This window comes from Amblyomma americanum, chromosome 1 (assembly GCF_052857255.1).
Source record: "Amblyomma americanum isolate KBUSLIRL-KWMA chromosome 1, ASM5285725v1, whole genome shotgun sequence".
Lineage (NCBI taxonomy): Eukaryota > Metazoa > Arthropoda > Arachnida > Ixodida > Ixodidae > Amblyomma > Amblyomma americanum.
In genome coordinates, this window is record NC_135497.1 from 502,958,354 (window position 1) to 502,979,509 (window position 21,156).

General features: G+C 44.6%; 1 protein-coding gene across 8 annotated transcripts; it reads left to right on the forward strand.

Annotated features, from left to right (window-relative positions):
* The first annotated feature begins 1,679 nt into the window (after window positions 1-1,679).
* Window positions 1,680-19,107, forward strand: LOC144116133 (uncharacterized). 8 transcript variants are annotated; one of them, XM_077650832.1, is made up of 7 exons: window positions 1,680-2,057; window positions 3,399-3,522; window positions 6,695-6,762; window positions 9,518-9,677; window positions 12,343-12,499; window positions 13,783-13,940; window positions 18,920-19,107. In XM_077650832.1, exons 2-5 carry the CDS (start codon window positions 3,455-3,457, stop codon window positions 12,473-12,475), a joined length of 429 nt encoding a protein of 142 aa, XP_077506958.1. In that variant the 5' UTR covers window positions 1,680-2,057; window positions 3,399-3,454; the 3' UTR covers window positions 12,476-12,499; window positions 13,783-13,940; window positions 18,920-19,107. The 8 variants fall into 8 exon arrangements, with proteins under 8 accessions (XP_077506958.1, XP_077506959.1, XP_077506955.1 ...); XM_077650833.1 differs by lacking the exon at window positions 13,783-13,940; XM_077650829.1 differs by lacking the exon at window positions 3,399-3,522.
* The last annotated feature ends 2,049 nt before the right edge of the window (window positions 19,108-21,156 follow it).

Genomic DNA, 21,156 nt, shown 5'->3' on the forward strand with positions numbered 1-21,156 from the left:
AACAGTGCGGGCTCTATCATGGTTCAGTGTGGGCAGCCCCTCTTGGGGCTGCCCGTGCAGCGCCTTGAGGGAGCCACGGTGGTTTTGTGTGGGCAGAGAGATAGTATTCCAGCCTTCGGCCTACATGGGTCCTGTGTGGAAAATACAGGGGCTAAACTTTGGGCTGCACAGCGGCGAAGCGTTGTAGGCATGCAGTTTGGGCTGTCTGAGCAACGCCTACGTTGGTCCCGCATGGGCTAGGCGTGGGCACGTTTGCCATTTCCGCATCTTCCCCGCCTTTATCCTAACCAGGGTATGGAAGGGCTAAGCATGGGCTGCATGCAGTTCGTGTGCATAAAATATGGGGTTACATAATGGTGAAGTGCGGGCAAACCCAATAGAGGCGGCCCCTGCAGCACCCTCAAGGATCCAAGGAGGCTAGCTGCGTGTGGCCAAACATACAATATTCCCGCCTACAGCCTACAAAGGCACTGCGTAGAAAATACGTGGACGGCGCATGGGCCTATATCAGCCATTCCCACACATTCCCTACATATCTGGTAGAAAAGCGCTATGTGTGGACTAGGCAGTGGCAAAATGTGTGTGCGTGAACCTGGGCTATACGACGGTGAATTGCGGGCAACCGCGACGGGGGCTTGCCGTGCATCACTCTGACGACACTGTGTGTGGAAGCAGGAGTATATTTCAGCCTGTAGCCTTCGTAAGTCCTGCGTCGATTATTCTGGTGTTTGCGGTGCAGAAACATCACGCGTAATGTTACCGATCGTTGCCCGGCGACACCTATGGACATGTAGTTCCACTTACATTAGCCTGGCTGCATATCCTACATTACATGTAAAAGGGCTGCATGGGTACCACAGCGATGGAGCATGGGCGCATGGGTGAAGTGCAGGCATATATATATATATATATATATATATATATATATATATATATATATATGCTCAGTATATGGGCTGCCACTCAGCACGTTGAGGAAGCCAGACGAATGTGGGCAAATATCTTGCATTCCCGCCTTCAAGCTAAATATATTCTGCATAGATAATGCAATTAAGTATGTAATTTAAGTTATATGCGCTTCAAAATGGCAAAGCATATAGGTAGACGAATTCCGGCTGCCAGCAATAACTGAGGCGGTGCCCTCTTCCGACCTATACCCTGGTACAAATGGTTCTTGTCAGTTTTGTTGGAGGTCATTTGATAATTTGAATTTGAACAATAGCACCTTTGAGATTAACCTTTTTTTTTTTTGAAGTTGAGTAAAGCAGACTTGTTCTGCAGATCATAACTTTGTAGCATAAGGCGAAATGTGGTTTACGAGAAACTTAGTGCTGTGCTAAAAAATATGCAGTGAAAGCTCTTTAATCCGGTCGGCAAAAGACCAGAAAGAAAAGAGAAAAGCTAAGAAAACAATTTGTAAAGTTGTTCTGCAAGAAGCTGAAACATTGTCGCTTGCTTTTGACATGAAAACTGCACGGCAATGATGCACGGAGGCGCGGAGCGCCTTAGTCTAGCTGCAATTTTGTAACAGTTTGCAGTATATATTTACCATGACGCCACGCTAATAGCCACGCGCCAGCACCTAGCGTGCTTCCCAACGCCGTTCAAATCCAGCGCGCTGCTGCCAGGTCACGTGGCAGGACGCAGCACACCCTCTTCCCCTCCTCTCCCTCGGTGCATTTCCAGAGTGATATCCGGCTAGGCCTTACGCCGCGCCGTGCCGTGCTCCGTGCTGCTGCTGTTCGTGTGCTGTTTGTGTCTGATTTCAAAATCGTTCCTTCAAACTTCCGTTTGGATTTTTTGCTTATAGTAGCTTGCGCCGCGTGTCAGCAATGCAGCCGTTCGCGTACTTTGTGAAAAGTGACCACGCCGAGAAGCATGGAGCCGTTTCATACAACACGTTCGGCTTCAACCGTAGCAACCGCGAAGCAAGAGAAGAAAGCGGTTACTGGAATGCGTCGAGTCCTCGTTTCCACAACACGTTCGACTTCAACCATAGCAGCCGCAAAGCAAGAGAAGAAAGCGGTTACTGGAATTCGTAGAGTCTTCGTTTCCAGGTGAGACCCATATTGTAGCGCAAGAGTGCGTGCAATTTGTGACCGCGAAAATAAACGAGCGAGCGCAAAGGCGAGAAGGAGCGGAAGGGACGAGGCTCGTCAGCTCTGTCCTGTTCGTTTCCCTTCGGCATTGCGCGTGAGTCACTGGTTGTTTCCGCGGCAGCAAAGTGCATTCCACATCGAATCATCAATATTATTAATTAATTATTGGTTTTGGGGGAAAGGAAATGGCGCAGTATCTGTCTCATATATCGTTGGACACCTGAACCGCGCCGTAAGGGAAGGGATAAAGGAGGGAGTGAAAGAAGAAAGGAAGAAGAGGTGCCGTAGTGGAGGGCTCCGGAATAATTTCGACCACCTGGGGATCTTTAACGTGCACTGACATCGCACAGCACACGGGCGCCTTAGTGTTTTTCCTCCATAAAAACGCAGCCGCCGCGGTCGGGTTCGAACCCGGGAACTCCGGATCAGTAGTCGAGCGCCCTAACCACTGAGCCACCGCGGCGGGGCAAACTGCTGGTCCGTCAGTGTTCACAGTGTATGCGTTGCGACGCGAGCGCCGAGGTGTATGCATAGATGCGTTTGCTGAATGGCAGGCGCGCGTAGGAGTCCTAAATGTAAATGTGACAATTGTATACCGCCCAGCAAGGCGCGTGACTATGTTTTGGGCTTTCGTTAAGGTGGTTGCCCGACTTCCTGTTCATTATTCGACGTGGGGCGTGATCGTGCACTGCCTGCACGCGTGTTTTTGACGCCAGTATCGGCCCGTTGCGAACTGCCGATAGCGTGCGCCGCTCGGTCTGTTTAGCGTTCTGTTATTCGCTACGCGTATGTGCGTCTTTATAGTAATCTGATGTGGCGTCTTAAGGTTATAACACACCTCTACGAGCCGATTACACCAGCTGTCAAGCTCAGAGTGGGAGGGGTGTGACGCGTCAAGCCATGCAAGCGACTGAGTGAATTGAAGCGACGTGTCACTGCGATACCACAACAGGTAGCTGCCTGCTCGATCACTTTTGTAACATTGGTACCGTTGCCTGCAGCTGTAAAGTTCTTTTAGTTGCTGGCGGCCGTGAATAAAAGTCATTGCTAAATGATGACGAAGAAGTAGCCATAGAAAAAGAGCGCTTTGTAACCCTTTCAAATTAAGTTGTTTTGAATAACCTAAGTAGTACAGAGCTGATCATAAAAACTAGTGTGGGCAAGTGGCGTTATGTATTTGAAGTTTGGCTGTTTAAACATTTTCTTGTGGTTGTGTGAAATGCCAGCAATACAAATAATTATCAGGAAGTGCCAGGCATTGTGGGTGCAAAATACACAGCTGGAAATTATGTTATGCAGGTGAAGTGCCTTCTCTTCAGTAATGAAGAGGTCTGAAAAGAGCTTCATCGGAGAAGATGTCTCCACTGTCGAGATTTGGAGCTGTTCTTGTCTGTGCCTGTTCAGCATACATTGCAGAGCACAAGTATGTGTCGAGTTTTCTCAGATCTGTTTTTTTTCACCTCTGCATTGAGATCAGTGTGTTGCAATGTCTGCTTTGGACCAGAACGTTGATGGCATGTATTGGCATTCCCCTATTCAAAATAACGTGTGTGTCTCTTCTCAATAGGTCATCATCAGATAGTGCCAGTTTCATGCTCAGAAAGAAGCAGTGCTTATATACAGGGGTGTCTCAGCTGGCCTCGGAACCCTTACGGAACTAACGAGGAATCTGAGACTTCCTGTACTAGAATGCTTATAAGGAGCGTATGAATCCGAAGCAATCAACCAATTTTCTTTTTCTTGTTAGTGGTGGTTGGAACATTTCTCCTGTCATTTCTAAAATTTCGTGGTGATTTTTAGCAAGAATCATTAACACGTTTTCTTATAGCCAAAACGCAAAAAATGCAACGTTGACAGCACAACACACAGGGTGGAAGAAAAAGGGTAACCCGCACCCTCATACCACGATTGAGTCCAGAGCTGGCTGCTCAACTCCAAGGCTACAAAGCAACAGCGAGCACAATGGCATAGCCTCAGCTCAGCCGCTTTCTCTCTCTCCCTCTAGTTCCCTCCCCACCCGTTCTCGAGTCACTAGAGACCCCCTTCAATGCAGCCAGGCTTTAAGAAATGCCAATATGAAGTAATGGGCTACAGGGCAGCATTCTAAGGTGATATTACAGCATGAGAACAATGCTTTTATTCTTTTTCCTCTAGTATCCATCTCCCATGGCACTCCTCATAGACACTCATAGTAGAAGGATAACCATGTCAAGCTTCTGCAGTAATGCCGGTGTCGCATGGCACTCCTCAGAGACTGGTCCAGCAAATACGTTTTATTTCACTTGATGAAAAGAATATGAATGGTGTTATATAGTGCAGCTATGAATGCACCTCAAAGATGAGAAACATTAATTGGACTTGAAGCTTGGCAGCTTCTCTTCTGTGGCCTCTCACTGTATAACGAAAGTAAAAACAGCGCTAATTTTTACACAAACCACACAGAAAGAACAGACAGGACAGCGCCCGTCCTGTCTGTTCTTTCTGTGTTGTTTATGTAAACATTAGCGCTGTTTTTACTTTTGTTACACAATGTTACACCAACTAGTCCAGCAAGAGGTACTGTTAAATGAACTTTTCACTGTAGTTGCAATATTTTTACTGCCTCTAGATCTGACTGGAAAATAAGCACCGTCTACTGCAAACTACTTCAAGGTCTGTTGAATTATAGCCTGTGCACAAAAAAGCTAAAAGTGCTAAATGAAAAAAGGTGAATGTTCACCATAAATTGTTACCTCTGTGATTATCTTGGTCAGTTCTGATTTTTTTTTTGCCATTTCACTTCCTTGGTGATGACACTGTGCAAGTTCAGTGAATATACTTGCTCTGTTACACTTACAGGAAATTAGGAGCTTGTAGTGACCTGTTTGACTCAGCCTTTCGGCATGCTACCTGATATCATAGTTCAACAAAGCTTGAAAGAAACTGCATATACTATGGACACCAGATGTTTGCTTGCGTCTTTTTTCAAGTGCCTTAGACATTGATGTGCAGGCGCGGACAGAAGTAAACGAAGCGCGCCGCACAAGAAAGAACTGCTTTTCAGCGCCGCCTAGCAAAACCACACGTAAGCTCAAAATCGCGACACGCATATGCAGGCCCCCTACCAGCGCAACTCTCATTGCTCCGCTCGCCTCTCATTCGGCCATAGTCAGGGTCACGCTGATGATGGTTATGATCAGATGGTTGCGCCCTTAGTAGCGAGCGGGCATTTCGGAGCGCACAGACCGCTGCCTTGAAGCCAAAAATCCCGCGGGGGCGACGCTATCATTATGTCGTTTCATCTGTGACAGCTGTGGCGCGTTTCCATTGCAAATAGCGCGCGTCCTTCGAACTTTAGTTGCTTCTGGGATTCATTTCCATCTCGCTATAGACCAAATAAACTCAAAAGCACTCGATCCACCACCGCAGTTTCGGGATCTTTTATACAGTTACCGTTCATTTTCGGCTTGCTCCTACGAGGAACCGACGGAGCGGCAAAGCATGCGCCCTGTGTGTCTGTACTGCACCACAGTGCTCCTGCATTGGAACCTCGCCTAGGAGGTCAGCTTACAAGGACATGAAACAGCCGCTCTTGGCGCTTTTTGCAGCGCGATCCAGCGTCTCAAGGATAGTGACTGCTTCCAAATGTGCTGGATGCAGCTGTTGGGTTTTCACACCTATATTCTCAAACAGACCAATGTCTATATGTAACCGGTAGCTGTGAAGTAATACAGCTCGTACAGAAGAGTTTGGATCACTTGCTGGGTTCTGTCGTGGCTCATACTCTGATTAGTGGGCGATCACGGATACTTACATACCGAATTTCGCACGCGGGGCACGCAACAGTGACGCACTGCTGCCGCGGCATTCATGTGGGTGAGACAGCGGGTGCTTGTAGTCATCCTAAGATCCAAAGGTGCATGCAAAGTGATTACCATGAGCTCTGCTTCGCACATGACAGCGCGATACGCAGCGCACTGTCTCATTGGTGATAAGAGCAGGATCCATTATAGGGGCAGTTTGTTTCGGGGGAGACAGGCAGGGTGCATACACTAGCGCTGCGTCAGCGCCTGGTAGGAACCAGGCGAATCATCAGTGATAACTGTAGAAAATTAACACAAAACGGCGGCAGTATGCCGAGTGTTTCGAGCGCGTTTGCTTGCGAGTGAGACGCAGCAGAGTCCCAGCGGCAGCAAAAGTTCGAAACATGCGGGTTGTTTGCGGCGCAAACATGCCTCCAGCTGTCTCAAACGAAGCGGCTTAATGGTAGAGCTGTCCCCGCGAAATTTGCCTTATCAAGACAGCGGTCTTTGTTTTCCGAAATGTTCGCTAGCTACACAGAGCACGACCATCCAATCATGATCATCATCAGCACGACACAGACGCCGGACGAATGCGAGGCAAGCGGAGCATTGAGAGGGTCGCGCCGGAAGCGGGCCTGCACATGCGCGTGGCGATTTCCAGCTCTCGCCTGGTTTGGCTAGGCGGCGCTGACACGCAGTTCTTGTGTGGCACGCTCTGTTTACTTCTGTCCGCACCTGTACATGGACCACCCCGTGATATTTGCTCTATGACTGGTAAATAATTTATAATTGTCTTTCTCTTTGTTGTTTCAGTATTATCAACCGAACGATGGCTGCGACGTGTAGTTGGTTTTCAGGTCATGGCAAAAGCAAGAAAACTGGTAATATAACTGCTGCTATGGCATTTGTTGTCATTCCAGCTTTTGAAACAGGCTGTTTTAGGTGTTGTAGTGAATTAAAACTGCATATCAACATTTATATTGTAGCCTTTTCCATGCCTCAGCAGACCTAAAGGCCAACTAGGCATCACAGCCATCAATTGGCTGATCAAGCCTAAACAACATCAGAGAAGGAAATGGAATTATAAATTATTTAATGATAGGCAAATACCATTTGGGGATTCGTGTATTCTAATGTCTAATGCAGCGTTTAAAAAAATATGTGACCAAAGTTGCATTTTTATAGTCCTTGAAACTTATTTTTTAGGTGTTTTCTATTTCACTGCTCTCAATTTGCAGAGGCAGCAGTGTTCAGTACTGCTTACCTTCTTTTTGTTGTTCTCTTTTCATTCATTGGTTGGGCCCTGTTTTCCTGTGTTATTTTGTGTTCTGTAATCGCATAGTGCATTCCTTCTTTTTTGTTTGTGCACCGCTTCAGTTCAGTGTTTTTTTGTGGCAGGCCTCATGACAGCTGGCCGCTTTCCTTTCATTTTTGCCTTCTCCTCTGACGGTGCTCATGGTACTAGACAAAATATAGTTTACTGAAAGGCTGAATTCTAAATTGTACAACATCATTAAGGTGCCCTCTTCCTTTTTAGCACATGCCATTAATGGTGATGCCTACTGTTGCCAAGAATCTTACATTGACAAAAATTTGTTTCACAAGTGCAGGGCATGCTTGCTCTCATGTAGAGTTTGTGCATTTACAGTGTATAGCTTGTACATTGTCTCTTAGTTGGTGACTGACAGAGTGGCCTCATTGGTTGGCTTTTATATTATTATGAAGGTTAGAATTTGTTTTTCTCACTGCTGATGAGCTTTACAGGAGCTTATGATGCCTTCAACAGTCATGTCTTTTTTATTGCTTTAGTTAGGATACTGAGGCTCAAATGAGCGAGCATCTGAGACCAAAATACCAGTATAACTTCGTGCCGTTTGTCAGCTTTCTTTATGATGTGCATAACTGTTCAAGTAGGAAATAATTTCAGGTCTTAGTGGTCCTTCATTTTCTTTTGCTTTTCAGCCTTTATGCCAGATGTCAGATTTTGGAGGATAGTTTGTCACATCCTTCATCATTGAAGTAGGTAGCACAATGTACCAGCCGTGACAATTGGTCATTATAACTAAGCACCCCACCTTCCCTTTATGAGCACACCAAAGCTGAGATCTGATGGCAACTTTGATGAGTATTTACACCTGAAGTTGTCTTGTTACAAGCATAATGTTACGGACCACTTTAAAATTTCCTTAAGCTATTAGGTTCAAATCATGTTTTTGCTTGCTGTCAAACTCGCTCAACGACACTTTCATTGTGAAAATTAGTATAACACTTGGAAAAGGCAGCCAGGTCCTTCATTGAATGTGAGTGGTGCACACTGGAATCCTGCTCCTGCAGCAAATCATGTGGGTCATATTGGAGGTTGTGTTAAAAAGTAATGAAGCATAGATATGAAAATGGTGATACACAGTTATTACCATTTTGTGGCCCTTGACCAATTTCTGTCTTTTAAAGGCACTGTACTAAAAAGAAACTGAAGTGCACTGGAGCCGCTGGAAACCTTTTGTGTGAAGAAAAGGCATAATGACTGTGCTCATGACAATTTCATGATTGTGCAAAATTTCAAAATGACCATTTTACTACTTCTTTATGAATATGTACTCTCTAGTGTCACATAAGGTGTAATGACAGAACTTGTCTCTAATTTTTCGTTGCACTTCAGTTTTGTTTCTATTTATATTTTGTATTTCTTACCATGAACAGCACAGGCCATGCACTCCTGTATTACTTTGTATAAGGAAACAGTGGCAAGTCAAGTGTCTGCGTGTGGGCCCCTCGTTGAACACTATTCTAAGGCACTAAGTTGTTTGCCTTGGACTCAATAGTTCATGCGCTTCTAGCTGAAAAAATAAGTAATGTTTCGTTCAATTTTGACTACAAGAACTTTGCTAACTAGGCAGCATGTTGAGGATACATTAGATTTACTGCAGGTCAACCGGCATTAGTGCCTTGCTTGACAAGGGCATGGGCAAGAACTGCAATTAGAAAATTGCTCTTAGCAGTCACTGCGAAGCCGCCGCGGTGGCTGAGTGGTTATGGCACTCGGCTGCTGGCCCGAAAGACGTGAATTCAATCCCGGCCGCAGCGGTCAAATTTCGATGGAGGCGAAATTCTTGAGGCCCGTGTACTGTGCGGTGTCAGAGCACTCTAAAGAACCCCAGGTGGTCGATACTTCTGGAGCCCTTCATTACGGTGTCCCTCATAGCCTGAGTCGCTTTGGGACGTTAAACCCATATAAACCAAACCAGTCACTGCGTGTTGATTTAAACACTGGCAGTGCTCCTACTATTTTTATTTTCAGTATTTGCTACCACACATACTAATCTGCGATTTTCAAGGATGAAGTCAATTCCTTTTCAATAATTGTGCAGTTAAAGTTGCATGTTCTAAAATTCGAAGCAAGCAGTTGCCTTTTGTACTTCACACTCATATCAGAACTCACCACTATTGCATGACACCATCAACATCAAGGTGCAAGTCTTGTGTTGGTAATAAACGAAATGGTTTCTACTTTCTTGTTTCAACAGGCGTTAAAGCATACTGCTGTTGTTGCTGTGAAGCATACAAATACAATTATTATCATATTCCTGGCTGCAAATATGGCTAAGAATTTTTATATGCGTGTTCTTTTTCCTTTAGGTGCATCTGAATTCAAGGTAGAGAAGGCAATGTATGACACCGTGAAGGGAATCCCAATTTATGCAGTATTTCACAAGAGAACTGCCATTCCCATCTGGTCAACAGAAGCAGTTGTACTCTGCAGTTCCAGTGGCAAGTGCTCAGGAGGTGACAGCGGAAGGCAAGGAAAAGGTTCTCCACAAGGCTCAGAATAGAGGGCTGGGATAGTCGGTTCTGGGAAGAATTATGAGACATCATTCCAGCGCACAAAAATTATGTCCGGTGTCCGTGGTGTCTATCCTCTTCGTTCGTGTATTTTTGTGCGCTGTAGTGTGAAAATGGATGCACTGAGAGGTAATTGCTAGCTGTAGCTGGATTTATCTCAGGGGCATATACTCACTCCATCAGTGTATGTGAGAATTACGACTCAGGTTTGTTAGTGGTTTATAATATGAAAGCGCCAAACAAAGGATAATGCCAGACATACAAGACGTGATCAAATAATTGTAGATGTCTTCATGTGAAAGTTTATTTACAGGAGGTTAATTGATGGGTTCAGTTAGCTCGTGTGAGGATAAAAGCAGCTTAAAAGCCTAGGCTCTATGTTCAGTGCGGCAGTGCATAATCAGTGAAATTACTCATAATGAACAACTTTTAGTGAATATGTACTTCTCATGCCATGGAAACAGAAGATGGACGGTACTTAGCAGTCATTTGCCCTGAAGCTTGGATTTTAGCTACTGAGGCCTAAGTGATGCTGATTCAGTATAGGCATACGTGGGTGCCGCCACATTTGCTATCATGAATCCTCTGGTTGCCTCTACTTAACAACGAAAATTTGTATGTTATAACTTGTAGCCATCACTGAAAGCATTTTGCATGAAAATAAGCTTGAATTGAATGCTAGCTGGCCTATTGTTTAACTGTCAGATGCCATGATGGAAGTGACTGTTAGAGTCCATCATGTAGCCCATAATGAACCCCTGTTTGCCCTTACCTTCTCTGCTCTCCTGTCGAGCTGTTATGCATACAGTTTTACAAGTCATGTTCTAACTTCAGCTACTTCATTTTACATGTAAAAAGATTTTGGCTACTTTTTACTCAAGCATAGGTGTGCTTGAGCACTCTTTTGCTAGCATTGCTGCATGCTTTGTAAAAATAGTTTGTAGCATTGAATATGACAAAGCATATCTTAGCCACTTTTTTTCACACTTAGCAGGGACGGCCAGCGGGGCCTGTAGAGATGGCTCGAAGCGGTTGCAATATTTTGTTGCATACATGTTGGGAGGAATCATGCGACTAGTGAGTTACGTATATGTGTGGCAGTAAACATTGCTACTTTGGAAAAGGTGCCGGTCTGCCATACAATGTCAGCGAAGCTTAACGAACCCCACTTGGTCTAAACTAATTTGGAGCCCTGCACTACAGTGTCCTGAAGCCATTATTGTTTTCTGCCTTGCTGTGAGAAGCGGATCTTGCAAGTGATCTGCCTGCTTAGAACCAGTCAAGTTGTTAAGCTTATTCACTTAACTCATAATCAACTCAGACATTTTTTATAACTGGAACCTTAATGCTTGGATGCACCAAAAGAAGTGCATCTCACTGGAAGACAGGGCGTGCTAGGCACTATAGTGGGCAATGCACAGTACGCAGAATCTAGTGTGGGTTTTGTATGTGTGCAAGTGTCTGCAGGTACTCTGCAGTCAACTGCACCAGAGGCTCAGGATGTGCATAGCAAGCTATACCTAAACAAAACTCGTGCGCTCAGGCAGCTTTGGTTTTAATACATTCAGCAGGAAAAATAATCTGGCAGCTTTTTTTTGCGCTTCTGTTGGGGTTTTACCGGTGCCAGAGTTCATCGCATCTTGTTTAAGATTTCCTTTCGAATCATTAACATTCCACCCTTGTCATTTTGTATGCGGCATTCAGCTGAAAATAAATTTCCGCAGTCGGCTTTTTATGATTTCCTGCCACTTTTTTGGAAGAAATTAAGAGGAATGGTCTTCTAAATAGATGCAGCCAGCCATGCAGGGCTTTACAGTTCTGCACCCTGTGCGCATAAAGTCTCAAAACATGGATTTTGTCACCCTGAAATATACTCGCATCAGATATTTTTTTTAGTCGAACTACATCTTGTCTCCTTTTGTGCCCATCTTTATGGGCATCTTGTAATCATTGCTGTAATTCCTTAATTTCTCCTATTTTTGTTTTCTGCAGCAGTAGAATTTCCATATCAATTTATTTCTCTAGGCTACCAAGTATTAGTATCTCTGAGCCTGGTAATGAATCAAATTACCGGAGATGCTAGAGTGCTGTTGATTGTCTCAGAAAGCCTGACTGTGTTGGAAGGACTGTCATGCTCAATATCAGCTGCAATGCCAAAATATGACGAATTCAGATTATGATGCAGGCATACCCAACTGTATTGTAAATATATGCAGTTAGCTATGAATACAAAAGAAAAACACAACGCAATAATTCACACTTTCATTCACACAGCATGATGATGAACAGGGGCAAGGGAGGAGGGACCTCAAAGTGTTTTTCGGTGTCTTCCCCCTTGTCCATGTTGTACTGTGTGAATGAAAGTGTGAAATACTTGCTCATCCAGATACTGATTTCAAGCAAATTAATGCAAGTGGGCTGCTTTATGTGAGTAGCATTGATTTACTATAAAGCAGAAGTCAGTTGATTTACTGTAGAGGCATTGCGAGTCGTATTGAATGTGTACTGTATAATTGCACCACTGAGCTAAATTTAATAGCAGTATTTGCTGGTTGTCTTTGCACCGTGATTATTATAGTGTATTTCACACAAATTCGTGATTTTGTTCTGTTGTTCTTCAGGCATTGTGGCTACACAGCTGGAGTCAAGCTGCTATCAGGGAAATTCAACCTATTCGACTTTGCCAGGAAAGACGCACGCTATGATGCTTGGGGCCTCCATCTTGACTATACTGCCAATTTTGTCTACCAATGAAGCTAAGGACGCTTTTGTGCAAATGTGAGCATTTTTTCTTTCTTTACGATACGTGCTTGCTCTTCGGCAAGAACAGAAATGATGTGGTTATGTGCATGCTCCAGTGTACAATCATGTGAAAAATTATGACGCTGCGAGTGTGTGCCATACTATGCCTAACTGCGTGCAGGTGCCATCTGATGAAATGCTCGTGCCATCAAGGCCGGCGCAGCGAGATTGATGGATGTTAGTGCACCTGACTCGACATCAGGAGTGCTTGCTGTTTTACACCATTTGGCATGCATTCGCTGGGATCTCTTAATTTTTCTCACGATAGTATGTCCAAACTCACAGCATCTCATTCAAGACATTCTACGGTATACCAAACACACCAAATCGAATGGTACATCGACCACACCAGGAAACACCAAACGAAACCACACCAGAGCCGGTATTAGACAACCGGGTCACAGCACAGAAAACCAGACCAGAACACACTAAAGCACACCTCACTACGCCACATCAGGACCCGTGTCTGAAAATCCTGGTCTGGTCGGAACACCAGACACGGTCACACCAGAACCCGTGTCTAAAAAAGCCAATTTGGTGTAAACACCAGAAACGGGCGGGTGTTTTTTTTCGACTGGGTATATGGCATTTCTTTCAATTGTGCCTATGAACTACTGGCAACGTATTGATTCCTTTCAATATAATTTTGATGCATAGTGTTTTGTTCAGCTGTAGGTTAATTTGAGCCCTCTACATATGGTGAGTCCACTTCAGATTAAGTTGGGACTTCGAAATTGCCTCATGTTGCATTTGGATTTGTAGACCTGAAAGCTTCATTTTGTACAAGTGTATTTGAAAGAGAATTTGCTGTATATAATATCTAGCCTACTACAAGAAATTAGCACAAGCGTTAGCCTTGCTGTTCATAGTGGCAGCTGACGGTTATGTTCTTACATCACTCATTTAGCTACAGACTACAGTTTTGCCATGGTTCAAGGTGGCCTTAAAGTAATGGCTTCACTTTTTCCCCCTTGTCTTATTGTTTGGGAAGTGTATGCCATTGAGTCGTGCATAAAAGGAAGTTAATATGATGATGCAAAGATGGGCATTTCGAAGACAACAGAGAATTCTGTTATCATTAAGCTGAGTCACACCACTGTGATCATAGGTCTCAGAGTCCTCTGTATTATCCTGTTCTACATCCTTCTGATTTTTTGTTGACTTGCACATGGTTCCTCGAAGAGGGAGTATTATGAATGGTTCAATGTATGGTTTTCGTGGCATAGTTCACTTTGTATAATCTGTATAATCTATTTCAGATCAAAAAGCTAGCACTCATTGGGAGTGAGCCAGCTGATGAGGCTACAAAACTTATAATGAAGACTAGTGAAGACTCCTGTGGCCCTTATGTACACATTGAAGAGGCGGGGCGAAAAAGAAGCGTTGAAGAACCTACGGCTGTACAGCGCAATTTTTGGTGAGTACATACGAATCTTCTGAAGGTTATAGACACTTTGTGAACACACCATCTAATTGCAGGAAAAAGCTACTTTCAATCTGCCTGGTGTGGTTTTCAGCACTTCCGTTATCAATTACTGAGTAGCCATCCAAATATAAAGGACTATAGGTACCAAATTTTTGCTTGTGCGTTTTTTTCTTTCAAACCATGCGTTAGACATTCTATACATGTACGACCACTAAATAATTTATTATTTAATTGCATAGTGGTGGTTCAAAAGTGCCAACACACACGGATCAAGAGACGAGACACACAAATCAGCACTGATCTTACAACTGATTTTTTTTATTAGGAAGAAGCACGTCATATATATACACACGGAAAAACAGCGCACATGTGCGATGTCAACAAGACTCCTAGTGCTAGTAAAAGGCAAAAACCGCTTTAAAAGCGTGTGTGTATCTGCAGAACCGCTACCCACTATGTAGCATATTGACTTCTCGAAGCGATAATATAACAGATGATGTACTCACGCACCCATTACTTTTTCTGATAATATGAAACGCCTCAGCTACTTCTATAGTGGGCTGGTCAGAATGAGCGAACAAGACATCAGTATCGGTGCTAGAAATTTTCTTTAGTGCTAAGATGCACAAGCTTAAAGTGCGTTTCCGGGCAAGCGTATCTGAGCACAATTCTTGGCAGTTGTTTGTGTCTATCTATCTTCGCAAACATTTGTCGTCACTTCGCGTAAAGGATCCGTTTCTCGTACCTACAGTGGACTCCTCTTAAACGGAACTTGAAGGGGATTCAAAGTGTTCCATTTATCAGAAGTTTCATTTAAGCAAAGCACATATATTTCATGTAGAAATATTTATTTACACTGCACCAGCCCTTACTGACCTGGGCGTGAAGAAAAAAAGGAATCAGTTGTGGTCTGTTTTACATTCTTCAGTTGCTTTTTAACAAAGTAACTGTGCATATTTGAAAGGCTTTGCGAAAATTCTGCGCTCCCTTCACGTTCAAAGTACTGTAGCAAAAGTGCAACTGCATTCCTAGCTGCGCTGTCTGGCACCGCACTGGGCACAGGGTCCTCGCACTCATCACTGGAGGAAGAGTGGTCCTCGGCTTGCACTTCTGCAATAATTTCTTCAATGCTTTCCTCGCGACAGGTGCATACATTTGCATCTATGTCCTCATAGTCTTGTCGTCAGAAAGGGGCAGAGGGCACTATTTGATTAAGTATAGTGTCTGCTTCTTCATCAGCAGTACCTGCCTCTTCATGGGCTATTGGATCGTGTGCTTCGAAGCCTGCATGGTGGAAGCACTTCTGCACTGTTGTTGCCTGAACTTGTTCCCAGGCACGGGCCAATATGTGGATAGCAGACAGCAAGTCAATGACATAATCCTTTCCACTGTCAGCACAAAGCAGCATGCGGTGAAGCAGTTGGCGGCGGTAGTGAACCTTGACGTTCTGGATGACTCCTTGGCCCATTGGTTGGATGACAGCAGTTGCATTGGCAGGGAGGAATTCAAGGCTGATGGACTTCAGCCCTCCGTCCTGGCCATGGGCAGGGCAATTATCTACGATGAAGACAACTTTCCTGCCCTGTCTCGTAAACCTTGCGTCCTCCTCCCGCAGCCAATTTTCGAAAATTGCTGTTGTCATCCACGCTCTCCCATTTGCAGTGTAGGCCATAGGTAGATTTCAAATGCCCTTGAAGCAACGTGGGTGTCTCGATTTTCCTACCACCAGCAGCTTTAACTTTTCATCGCCTGCCATATTAGCGCCCACCAGCACGGTAATGCGCTCTTTGTTGCGCTTCCCACCTGTACAGGCTTCGCCTCTGTAGGCGAGAGTCTTCGATGGAAGCTTCTTGTAGAAGAGGCCCATCTCGTCGACGTTGAATACGTCTCGTGGCTCATAGCTGTTTAAAATCTCCTGCAGCCGTCCGCGTTGCCAGTCAGCGCAGACTTCTCTATTCACTGCATTACTTTCTCCTGAGATGGTTTTGAAGACTAGACCATGGCGCTTTTTAAATCTGCTAAGCCATCCGTCGCTGACGCAGGAATTCTCAACCCCATTTGCAGGGCTATCTCCCGCGCCTTTTGCTCCAAAATTGGTCCACTTATGGGAAAACTGGCACTCCGCGCACGCTTAAACCACAGAAAAAGAACCTTTTCAAGTTCTTCATACGGTGTCGTCCTCATACGCATCCGGTTGGAAGCGAAGGTCCCAGACTTGACAGCTCCTTGAATGACGTCTTTGTTTTTCATGATCTGCGAAAGCGTCGACTTCGGGATGTCGAACTTCTTCGCAACTTCTGTTCTTGAAAGGGAAATTCGAACAAGCTCCTGCAGAATTTGTAACTTCTTTTCAAGCAAGAGCGCTTTGTGCGGCCGCTTCTTAACGCTTTCCATGACGTCGACGCACCGACAACACCGGTCGCACGTAGGCCTAACGCAGAACGACAACAAAAACAAGATTATCAAGCGACTTACAGGATTGGCTTGTCCCGGCTATAGCGTTGGCTGCGAAGAATTTGTTCATGGTTGCGAGACTGCCGCTGACATATGCGAGCACAAATACGCTCGGGAGGATTCCAAATTTTTAACTTTTGTGCCGTTTAGCCGAGGGTAACACGTTAGTGGTGTTCCAATTATCCGAAGAATTTTACTGCTGCAGATATACGAAACCAACCAAGTAACCCTGCTTAATTTTGTTTATCCGTAAGTTTCATTTAACCGAGTTTCGTTTATTGGGCGTCCACTGTAATTCTGAGGCAGTAGCGGATTTCCTCTGAAATCAGAGGCGGGCTCTATGTGATGGTTTTAGTGTAGATGTGGTTGATTTGTTTTATTCTCTTCCACACTTTGAACTAATCCAGTATGTTCAGCATTGTATTACGGATGAGAGCGATGAATGCGTGTTCCAAAATGAGTGTGGAATCACAATGGGATTCTTTCTTTAACTCTTATCTTACTACCTGAGTAACACGTTTGTTGAGTGGGATGGTCATCTTTATATGCAAAAATGGGGTGTGTGCATAGGTGCCAAGGTAGCTCCCATTCTCAGTAACATTTATCTAAGCAGGGTTGATATGAAAGTTGAGACTGATCTAGCCGGTTATTGCATATGCATTTTCTGTTATGTGGATGATTACCTGGTGCTGGCTAGGTCCGTGAATCCCGAATTTGTGTCAAATGTTCATAGTTTTGCATGTAATTGGTTGGAGCTGAGGTTCACACATGAAGTCCTTCAAGAAAGAGTCCTGCAGTTCCTTAATTAAAATTCTCTTTCGAACCCAACCATGTCTGTTGGCAGTATTCCCCTAGAAGTGAAAAGTCCCTTTCGAATTACAGGTCCTTTCATTCAAAGCTTGCAAAAAGTGGCATCGTTACGGGATGCTTAGGCATGGCAGTAAAGAAATCTTATCATAAAATGATGTCCTGTCTATTAGCCCAAATAGACAGATGTAGGTAAGCTGGTTTCTGGGACTCAGTTCTCGTTTCAAGTGCAGACAGTCCTCCATGAGCTGAAATCGTCTGCAAGTACCTCAGGGCTGGAAAAGAGTTCGGAAGAAGGGAGAAGAAAGGTAGTGGGTTATGCCATATGTCCACACGCTATCGCACCGGATTAAAAAGAGTGGGAAGCAAGCATGGGGCAAAGGTTCTGTTCCCTGCACATAACAAGCTAGAGAGTGGGGGCAGCAGTTCAAAGAAAGCATGAAGGGCGCAGAAGAAATGCTTGCAACATAAATCATGAAAATAGATGGCGTAGAAGAGAAGACTGGCGTAGCATATCAAATCCCTCAGTCCTGTGGCCTTACCTACATAGGTCGAATTGGCCGCTGCGTTAACGTGCGGCTCATGGAGCACGCTAATTCTTTAGGAAAGAAACTAACCTAGCTAAGCATTGTTTCACGTGCAAACGTACGCCATTTTTTTTACGATACTGATGTCTTGTTCACTCATTCTGACCAGCGCACTAGAGAAGTAGCTGAGGCGTTTCATATTATCGGAAAAAGTAATGGGTGCGTGAGTACATCATCTGTTACATTATCGCTTCGAGAAGTCATTATGCTACATAGTGGGTAGCGGTTCTGCAGATACACACATGCTTTTAAAGCGGTTTTTGCCTTTTACTAGCACTAGGAGTCTTGTTGACATCGCACATGTGCGCTGTTTTTTCGTGTGTGTATATATGACGTGCTTCTTCCTAATAAAAAATCTGTAGTAAGTTCAGCGCTGGTTTGTGTGTCTCGTCTCTTACATTGTCCGTGTGTGTTTGCGCTTTTGTATGGATCAACACCAACTAGCGCAATGTGCAGTTTTTCTGCAATTTAATTTCTTCTTGACGCTGTTTCGGTTTCATCAGTCGAATGATGACTGTGACATGTAGATGGTGTTTAATTCACATGAGGCATAAAAAATCGGTTATTTTATTCCCGACAGGTCATTTTTGTCATTCCAGGTCTTGGAAGAGGCTGGATTAAATGTCGTAGTCAATTAAAGCTACATATCAGTGATTGTATTAGTTTTTCTAGTTGCATCATGTGACCAAAACATCAACTTGACGACAGTCAGTCGGCGTTCGGTCGATGAAACCAAAACAGCATGAGAGAAGAAATTCGATTATAAATTATTTAGCGGGGTTGTAGGCAAGTACTACCTGGTAATCCATGTATTTTATTATCTAACGCATCATTGGACAGAAGAAAGCACGCAATAAATTTAGGTGTCTATATTCCTTTAATGGCTCATGCACCTTTCGGTTATTCTTATTATGGATATTTATGTTTATTATGGTTACGGATATTAACAGCAAACGAAATCTGCTGATATTTCAAGCATTGCACATTGAAGCATTGCATACGGCTTTGAAGCATTTCCTGAAAGATGTGACTATAATACTTTGGAAAGTGATTTTTATCCACCATACTGAATATCAATTTGATGTGTGTGTTTATTTGTTCACTTTTACATCTGCTATGCAGCGCAGAATCCCAACAGCCACCATGGAAGGCAACAACAGAGTGGCTGCGTTCGTGCTGGGGGCGAGAGACTGGGATGGTGGTCGAAAAGTTCGGATGAAGGGGCAGACCCTTCACCCCAGTAATTGGGGCTTTGTATGCAAGAATGCCCAAAATGTCTTGCAAAAACAAATAAATAAATAAGAAGCATTCTTACTTGCATTGTGATTTCAGTAGTAACATGTACACAAAAAATACTGATGAAGTGAAGAAAGCCTCTCTGGGTTGGCAAGGTGGGCCTTAAGTCTAATTGGGTCGGTGGGCCCAAAGGCATACAGCTATTGGTTTTATATGGGTTACCTTTGTTGACTTCCCGCAAGGTATCACCTAAGAAGCCCACTGGGACCAGAACGGCTAAACCACAGGGGCCCAGTACGGGCTTGCCCACGGGTACCCAGTACGGGCTAGCCCACGGAGGCCCGACACGGGCCAGCCCACAAAGTCCCGACACGGGCCAGCCCACAAAGGCCCGGCACGGGCCAGCCCACAAAGGCCCGGCACGGGCTAGCCCACAGAAGCCCGGCACGGGCTAGCCCACGGAGGCCCGGCACGGGCCTGTTCAAGGGGATCCAGCGCGGAGCCTTGTGGGGCTATGCAGTAAGCCAACTGGGCAGCCCTTGAGGGTCCCCCCTGATGCCGAGTTGCAAATCCCGCACATATCCCACGTCGGGCCCCTATGGGCAGCCCGTGCTGGGCCCACAAGGGCCCGCAGTTCAGAGCCCCATTTGTGCTACTGGGGGAGCTGCTACAGTGCCTGTTCATTGGAGAGTGGGAGTAAGCAAAAGGAGATCGCATTAGGAAGTAAATTCCTGCCTCATGACCGTATCTCCTGTTCACGACCATAGCTCTTGTTCGGTTGTTGAAACCGAAACCGGATCACGATTAAATTGAGTTATGAATAATTTAATGGTTACACTGGAAAACCAGGAAATAGTTCCTACATACAGATGTCTAAACATTCATTTAAAAGACGGAAACACACGACCAAGATTTTGGTGTCTGTAGACCTTTTAGTTAGTTGTATCAATATGTACTCGAGCAGAGTCATTACTACTTGTGCCAGGATAGCATTACTATCATGGTATTTCATCTTTGTAAGAGTACACATTAGCAAGTGTCAGAAACTCAATGTTCCTGCAAGTCTGCTATGCTTCTTCCATCACACACTGTACTCTCTGCAGCACCCATTGTGTACAGCTGTGAAACAGTGCACACCAATTGTTAAAACTGAGATTAGACAGTAGTCTTCTAGTTAAGGGATCATGATCATTACGACTTGCTTTGTTGGTCTAAGCTGCTTTACTTCTGCGCAATCGTTTCCTGTAGAATCTAGCAGCTTGAGTGAGGGTTCACTTTGTTTGCAGGGCAATGTGCTGCTTGAACGTTGTACCCCAGAGTGATGTAGATTGTACATGTTGCTGTCGCTCAGCTGGGTAAATTTTATGGGAGCTAGTTTCTGGCGCTGTTTTTCTCTGCTGTTGCTTTACTTACAGATATCAGTTAATTATCATTGACCCTGTGAGTAAGATGGCCTTACAAAACATTTCTCAGTTACCTTCTTCAGGCATGCTGCTACACAAGAGAAATCTGGATGCTCAGGAGCCTCAAGACAGTTTTAATCCAGAAGGCTCCACACCCAGCACCTAGCACTTAGGATTGGCAAATTAGGTAGAATGTAGTCAAAATGTGCGCTCTGAAGTAGTGTTCACATCATGAGCCTAGTCCTTCTGCTGTGGCAGCAGGTTATCAAATGTTTAGTTGGACAATAACGACCTACCTTTACACTACTGTGTACCAACCAGCTATTTCATGTTAATAGTGCGGAAAAATTACAAGAGTAGTGAGAAAATATTGCCTGACAAACTAGAGGAAGCCAGATCTGTTAAGTGTTGCAGTCTCCAGCATGCATATCACTTATAAAATCATAAAGTTGAATGCCACAAAGGAACAAACACAGGAAGACACTGAGACAAAATGAGCGAGCGCCTTTCTGTCTCTTCTGGGTGTCTTCCTGTGTTTCTTCCGTTGCGCCGTTCAACATTGTGATGAACCAACCAGCCCACCAGCAAGTAATTTTGAAAGGCAACGTTTGACACTGGACAAGAACCGCAACAGGGCTGGCCGGCAAGTAAATTTAAATTTGTATTTTTTTGCACTCTTTTCAAAGCTGCTTGTTACTGTGGTACTGACCTCTGTTGGAT